Raw genomic sequence first — 8,375 nt, 5'->3', positions numbered from 1 at the left:
GTAAAAGTTTTCTGTGGAAATTTCAAAATAATTTGAAAATGTTTATTGTTAAAAAGGTAATAAATCCTAGTTAGCAAGTAAATTGACTCTTTATCTAAAGAGTAAGTTAAAGGCTTCGAAAGGAAATTGTTTTTTTAATAAATGATTCTTTATTAGTAATGATAACCGGCTATGATTTATTATACATATTTTTGTAAAAGGATTAAAGAATTGTATTAAAGTTATAACATGTTTGAATGTTTTACTATGCAATGTTATTATTGAATGTACATGAGCATGGCATCAATCATTTAGGTATGATTGAATCAGTAAAGGAATAGTCACAATCATGCTTCATATGAGCGAATTGCATAGTTTTGAGATATTGTCAGTTAGACTTAGGGGTTCACATGGGAACCAAGCACAAGGTTGTTTATCAATTTTCTTAGTTAATTAACGGGGCCATTTATTGGTTGCCTTAGCTATTTACCGGGGTTTTTTTTATCGGTTGTCGTAGTTTATTCACAAGGTTGTATTCTGGTTTTCGTAGTTGTCACTTTATGCGACTAGAGTTGTCACTTTATGTGACTAGCTCAATTGGGGCGTATTCATGGGGTCGTACTGTGGTTGTCGTAGTTGCATTGAGTGAGGACATGCATATCATGTTTTAAACTATGTTTATAAATGCATATCAATGAAAGTTTTATCAAATGATTTTGATTATATATATATATATATATATATATATATATATATATATATATATATATATATATATATATATATATATATATATATATATATATATATATAGAGGGGTGTATCTACTAAGGCCCAAGGTAGGTCCTAGGACCTACCTAAATTTTCAATTTCATTTAAAATATATATAATCGAAAATTTAGGAACTATCTTATAAAAAATAGAGAACCTACCTTGATTTTGTTTTTCACAAAAATGTTTTAAAAAACCATTTTAAAAGGAAAAAAAAATTAGTAAGGGCAATTTGTTATTTTAAATTATGAGATTGATAACAAAAAAATTAACCACTTATAATTGACACTCTCTAAATATCAATAAATAACTAAATAAATCTAATAAAAAGAAGCTCACATACCAAAGACTCTCACTTTCAGTTCGCCGTTTTATCAATGGAGTAATAATCAACTAGTTTTTTAGTTATATTTTAGTCGTTTTTAAAATTTTTAATCGGTGGTGTCTGATTGGTTTTAACCAGTTGAACTGGTCGGTCCAGTATTTTAAGGTACACGACCCGTCCCGACCCCCCCCCCCCCCCCCAAGTGTTGTTTTCTATTGAATTCATTTAATTTGGGAACCATGTGATTTTTTATTCTAAATTGGTTACTGTATATATATGTATGTATATATGTATATATGTTTGTATGTGTATGTGTCTAAACACATGTAGCTCACAAGGTAATGATTGTTTTATGTATGTTTTAATGCTATGTATTCCATGTATCAGCTTTGAGAGTTGTAATGTGACTGATAATAGAAGGTTAATGGGTAGAAACCAGGCATAGCTTCCGTGACCTAAGCAACCTTGCAATTTGACTATGGTTTATTTGTATCAATTGTAATATTTGAATGAATGTTTTTTTTTAAAATGTATTTGTAAATGAAATGGAAAAAGTTGGGACCATGTTTTATAAATGGAATTCACTGAAAGAAATTGGTTTATAAACCATAGTATTTCAATGTATAAAAGATCGGACGTTACACTGCGGTGTAGCAATGTTCTTAAAAGCAGTTCGCGGATGTAAATGAATTCCTAGATTTTGCTCCAGGATTGGGTAATTGTTCAAAATAGCGAAAGATTTGTAGCCATATTTTATGACATTTTATGACGAATTTGGAAGTCGAGAAATGACAGATTCTACAACAAGGTTGCAAGATCTCTACTCTAGTGGCGGATGATGTGATTTTGATGGTGTATATGTGGTACAAAAACAAAGGGAAGAATCACATATGCATATGGAATGATTGATGTTGCTCTCCTTTTTCCTTGTCGTTTATATTTATAAACCATAGAATTTTCTTTTCGTATCTAGCTCGTTGTTAGGTGTGATTTTTTGTAATATTCTTCGTTTCTAAAAAAAAAGAGTTCTTCTATTTGCTCAACAAGTAGCCAAGTATGGTTGAAATGAGTAGATGATATCTAGATATTGCCATATTGTGACAGGGATGAGTATATGTTATGGGTAATTCATTTGTTCTCTGATTTGACATCATTTTCATCACGTTAATGCGCAAAAAAATAAAATTATAAGTCAAAAAATGTTGAAACTTTGTTTAATAAAGTTGTCTTGTGGGCCTTATCCAACTACAATGGATGGGTTTGAAATATGGTGTTGGCCTGTTGGGTTAGCCTAACTAGGCAAAACTTACGCTTACATTAATGAATATTTAATGGTCATAAATTGGGTCTTGGGTCTTGGAGGCTCTTTTTGATTAATTAAATATTTTAAACTCTTAATTACGAAATCTATTTTATATTTATTAAATAAATTATTAAATTCGTATTTTGACAGTTATTTTTGTTTTTTTGACAGTGACGAACTATCATAAAGAAAACCTATAAATATATGTTTTTCAATAATTTGTGGATTATCACAAAGATCATATTATACTACCAAACTCATGCAATTTTATTTTTTATTTTTTATTTTTATTTATTTATTTTTCAGGAAGGCACCAAAGAGAATTCTCACAAAATCAAGATCCTACCTTGATTGATTGTTATATCATCAAGACATACCAATATCAAGACAATTTATGTCTTAAGACATTGCAGCAAACATGCCTCAATCTTCACATTGCCATGGTTGTAATATGTATATCACATCAGATATGTTTTTTTATGGTTTATAATTGTATACTTTATAAATAGATTTCGTACTGTGCATGTTTCCATTTGTTCATTTCATGAACAATTTGTCATAACAAAAAGTTCACGTACACCATGATAATCATGCAAATCTTTTTTCATAGATCCTCTAGATGAATCATAGTTTAGTATTTAGTGGTAAACTAGATATGTTAAATATGTTTAAATAATTAAAGTACTAACAATTTTACCTTTAGGACAAATTTACCTACTGTGTCAAATTATGTTACATTTTCTCAAATATTTCAAGTCATTATTTTTTTTACTTGAACTCTCTATCTTAGATGTATCATTTTGCCCATGTAAGGATCGTCAATTATGTACTTCTCATGTCATGACTCATTTTGGAGTAAATTACAAAATGGTGATCATTTACATTTTTGGGATCTAAACATTCATTTTTGCTTGGCTTTTATTTGAGGTTTATGTGATTATGTTAGCCCGTATTTTGAAATCTCTTAAGAGCATCCACAATATGAGTTTAATAAGAGTTGAATAGATGATGACTAGGATTGAATAGAAGTTTAATGGAGTGTGAGTGATGACATGGAAAAGAGTTGAATGGGAGAGTTGGATGATTATTGATTGGTTCAATGGATTTAATATTTTCCTTTTCAATTAAATTTCAAACCCAATATAGAAATCCATTAAATTTTAAATGGGTTTAATGGAGTGTGGATGTTAAAGAGTATAGTTGAATAAAAAGTGAAATGTTGATATGATAGTGGTGTGACAATCTATAGAACTCCTTAAATAGATTTCAATGGATTGCGGACGCCCTAACCCTTTTATTATATGCTCCAACCAAAATGACTATATTACCCTTTATCTACACCACCCAACCCACCTAACTCACCCATACCTTCTCCTTTCATGGCCCCCTCCTCCTCCCCACCACCGTCATTCTTCATCTTTCTCTCCTTCTCGATCTCAATATATGGTTGTACAAAATCATGCAAAAGCAAGAATCATATTTGCAAACTGAGAACGACCACCTGAAAATCAAAAATCTCTTCAACCTTCGAGCTTGATCCAAACATTCTTTCACATCCGCTTCCAAATTGTTGATTGATCCTAATAAAAATAATGGGAACACGTGGGTGGATCAACAAATCAATCCAAACATTTTGCACCTCTACTTTTATGTGACTCAACGTCTATGGCGAGGTTACGTTGGTTGAAGGTAGGCCACTTGACCTACCTTTTTTTTTATATATATATATAATAGCTTATATATAATTAAAAAATATGACCTATCTAAAAAAAATTAAGTGAACTACCTAATATTATTGGAAAAAGATATTCACAATCAAAATTTTAAAGCCTATAGATACTTTCAAAGCCCAAAAAGTTTAGATATAATATATAGCCCAATATAATATTAAATAAAAAACAAAACAGAAAATAAAATAAATCGCGAGTGACTACTTAGGGGGCAGCGGCTCAATAGGAACTCCTAGGGTAAGGGCAAGACTCCAATTCCATCGATTAATTAGTCGACAAAGATCTAGAATTCATAATTCACAAATCACAATTCCATTGAATGTAACTTTTTTCTTTCTTTCTTTCTCTCTTTATTTATTATTTTTTAACTTATTGCTTCATTGGATCATTGTTCCTATATTCTAATATAATTGATATTAAATATTTGTTAATAATAAATTGTGAATATGAGAATATCGATTCCAGAGTAGGGGGGGGGGGGGGTTCTCGCTAATAGTGACTACTGAAAGGTGATTTGTTAATTGTTCAATAATTCAACAACATAAATTTTGATTGTTCCATGATTGTATATTATGTGTTTTTTTATTTTTTTCAATATGAATTAATTCTTTGATCGTAGTTCATTTGTTTGATTATTTGATATTTCGATTGTTGTTTGTAAATTAAAATTTGTGAAATAAGAAATCTCATAACTAATGAAATAAGAAATATCACACCAAAAACAAAATCATCGTTTCATCGATAATACTTTATTTCTTTGTTTTTTATTGTTGATTTTTGACTTGCTGCTTGTTTATGAAATTAGAAAAAAAAATGTCTTTCTTTAACTTTTTTTTTAAAGAATGATTAAAAAATAGTAGAAAAAATAATGAGGAAAATAAGCATATAAGAGTTGATTTAAATTCACCATGTGAAATTATTAAAATCTATATCAATATATAAGACCACATTCCGGTATAATTATAAGAAATTCAAATCTTTTTTTGCTTATACGATTCGACTCGATCCGGACGCACAATTATTTTTTTTTATCGGTTTCATTTAAAAAGTGAACCATATGATTTTACGTTCTAGACTCGCCACTGCTCAACGATGACGTTTTTAGGGATCACCTTCTTTAGCGGGTTGAACATGAAGCATAACTTTTTAGGGAAAGAAAATATATAGTCTTCTACCTAGCTATGTTCGTAGCTAAGTATATAGTTTGAACAATTGTAATCGTTCCATAGCTACAAATCACCGGTGTATACTTTCAAACTAGAGGATGGACAAAAATGAAATAACATTCAAGTAATGATCGAAACCAAAAAGAAATATATAAAGGGAAGGAAAACACCAAATTACCATAACACTGAAAAGCAATATATGGAGCTAAGGAAAAGACCAAATTATTCATATATTTGCTTGTGGGGACACTTAACATACATAATTGACCTACATCAAAAGGAAGGACTGGAAATGGAATGAAATCTAACCAAAAACATAACAATTATTCTATGTAGTCTAAAAACCGATGAAATAATTTTGTTAGAAAATTGTTAACAAAGTGCACACATATTCAAACAAAACCGTGTATGTGTCTTGCAGCAAATACGAATACTTAAACATATATCATTAGTAGAAAAAGATATTTAACCTATTAAATATAAGCAATAAGCAAAAAGTGCACATCAACAAATATTAATATTTTATTTTCAAACACTAAAATACTAATTTAAAAACTATAGGATCTTATAGAGTCAACGAACTAACTTCCCATATAAGAAGACCGTTAAGATTCTTTGACGTTCATCTTCCCCATCCAAGTTGGTGGCAACATCCCGGTTTGCTCATGAACAGTCTCAAACAATGGCGGCAACATTTTGTACACACCGGCAACTTCCTTCAAGAGACCACCATCGCCGCCCTCTCCACCACCACTTGCGCCGGTCCAGATGCTAATCTTTGGCTGCAAACCCTTAACTGCCTCCCCATTAATCTTCGCAATCTCTTGATACATTCCTCCGGTGATCATTAAATAATCTCTTAAAGCTGCATAGTTACCTCCGAAGGCACCCAAAAGTGTGCGTATGTAAGTACCTTGAGCTTGAGCAAGAGCAACAAGTCCCTCCGCCTCCTTCTGTTTTGCATATAACTCACCGTCGGCGACTTGTTGGCGGGAGTAGAGTGTCGCCTCCGCTATCGCCTTCTGAGCGTCCGCTTCTTTCTCCTTCTCGTAGAGAATTGCTTCTGCGGCTTTTTTCTTCTTGTAGAGCTCCCAGTTCGCTTCTTGTACCTTTGTTTGCATTAAACTCGCGGTTTATAATTATACGTGAATGTGATTAATTACATGAAATAGCAAATGGTTAACTTTGGATTCATTCTGTTACCTTGGTTTCATACTCAACGCTAGCTTTGCTCAAGAACTCAGCTTTGAGTTTCTCAGTCCGAGTTAAAGCGTTCAGTATCTCAACCTCCTTCTGCAGCTCCGCCTCACGCAGCGCCACCGCCTTATTCGCCTCCACCTCTGCCACCTGAGATTCCTTGGCCCACTTTGCCTTCTTCATTGCAAGCTCTGCATTCGCTTCAGCCACTTCAGCTTCTTTCTGGTTCTCAAACACCTTCACTTCTGTCAACACCTTCACCTCCTCCTTCTTCCCCTGACCTTGCCTTTGTGTAGCTATGATCTTCGTTTCCGCGTCTATCTTTGCTGCGTTCTGCAGAGTCTGCCCATCACGAAGCTTCGCTCCTATCTCACCCTGAATCAACGATCACTCATTATATATCCACGATTCAAAGTAGAAAGTACTTAAGCAACAATAGTGATAAGCAATCACCTTCATTTTGGCTTCAGAAACATCGATCTTGGCTTGATTGGCAGCTTCCTGTTGTATCTTTTGCCCTAAATAAGAGAAATATTCATGTCCAGGAACATCAACCAACTGTTTGACATTGGCATTGTAGATCCACAATCCAAACTGATTTAATTCCCACTGAACCTTCTCAAACACCTCCTTCTTGAAATCCTTCGTACCTTTGAAAATCTCATCCATGGTCATGGAGGCAGCAAGGACACGGGTCTCCCCCTCGATGATCCCCATAACGAGCTCGTTCAAATGGTGTGATTGCTTATCAAGCGGGGAGATAAGCTTGGCGTATTTGTGGAGGCTTTCATTGTCGTCGGAACGTGGACCGATGGTGAAAACGGCCGGGAGGATGAAGGGGAGTTTTTCGGCGCTCATGGCCTGGACATCGAAACTGTAGTTCACCGGAGTTATGTCGAACTTGGCATAGGTCTGGCCGGGAAATACCCATGCTTTTTTTGCGATTTTGATGTCGTCGATCCCGGATCCGGTGATCACCAAATACTCCGACGCGCTTGCTACCCTATACATTGCCGGAGATACTGACCGCCGTCGGTTGAGGGGATATATTTAGGGTTTACGTGTAAAGCTTAAACTAGATGCTACAGCTGGCTTGTGTATATAGGGTTAATTTTAGCATGCTGACTACCTCGTGCTTATATTTAGATGTATTTTCTTTTACATTAATGAAGATGATAGCTCTTTCTTTATTTATATTTTAATTTTTTTACCAAATCACTTTATTTTATATGATCTTAAAGAATAAAAGAAGAATTTCTTCTCTTTATTTTAATAAAAGAATAATTGTTTTTATTACGTGTCATTTTATTAGGCGTTCCTAATTAACGTCATGTCATTTGTCACCTTATTGATTCATTATTTCAAAATTCAAATTTTAAATTTATTACTCTAATTACATTAAATTAATAACATTAAAATAAAAAATAAAATTAATATAGATTATAAGATCATATATTTATTTAAATCAATGATTATAATTTTATATAATTAAAAAATATCTTTTAATTAACAACTTATTTAAAATAATTGATTAATAATTTTGAGTTTTTACTATGAAAGTTTAATTAATTTTGTAACTATGGTTTCCACAAGTTATAAACTAGTTAATTATATTAAAGTATATTATTTTTAATTAGTTGTTAAATTACTGTAACATTAGAGCATTGGGTATGAATAACATGTTATAACACCATATAGGTGGCACCTCAGATGCCACATCACCCATGATATTATAACACCATGGTAGGAACTGGTATCCATGTTATATGAAATTATCTTTTCTAAAGGAATATACATAATTGTTAATGGAACATGTTTAAATGACAGATAGAAAAATTGGAAAATAATTTAATATTTTGTTTTTAACACATATAGTCCTTATTTTTTTATTATTATTATTATTT

The 8,375-nt window shown here is 32.2% G+C and overlaps 1 protein-coding gene across 1 annotated transcript; it reads right to left on the bottom strand.

Annotated features, from left to right (window-relative positions):
* Nucleotides 1–5,879: 5,879 nt before the first annotated feature.
* Nucleotides 5,880–7,520, bottom strand: LOC145118912 (flotillin-like protein 3). The gene is made up of 3 exons (XM_079054566.1): nucleotides 6,925–7,520; nucleotides 6,478–6,846; nucleotides 5,880–6,383 (listed from the first exon to the last, which is right to left on the bottom strand). Exons 1-3 carry the CDS (start codon nucleotides 7,480–7,482, stop codon nucleotides 5,880–5,882), a joined length of 1,431 nt encoding a protein of 476 aa, XP_078910692.1. The 5' UTR covers nucleotides 7,483–7,520.
* Nucleotides 7,521–8,375: the final 855 nt, after the last annotated feature.

Source organism: Lactuca virosa, chromosome 6 (assembly GCF_052849685.1).
Source record: "Lactuca virosa cultivar CGN04683 chromosome 6, Lactuca_virosa_CGN04683_v6, whole genome shotgun sequence".
Lineage (NCBI taxonomy): Eukaryota > Viridiplantae > Streptophyta > Magnoliopsida > Asterales > Asteraceae > Lactuca > Lactuca virosa.
Note: the sequence above shows the minus strand (reverse complement) of the source record. Positions and strands in the feature narration are given on the sequence as shown.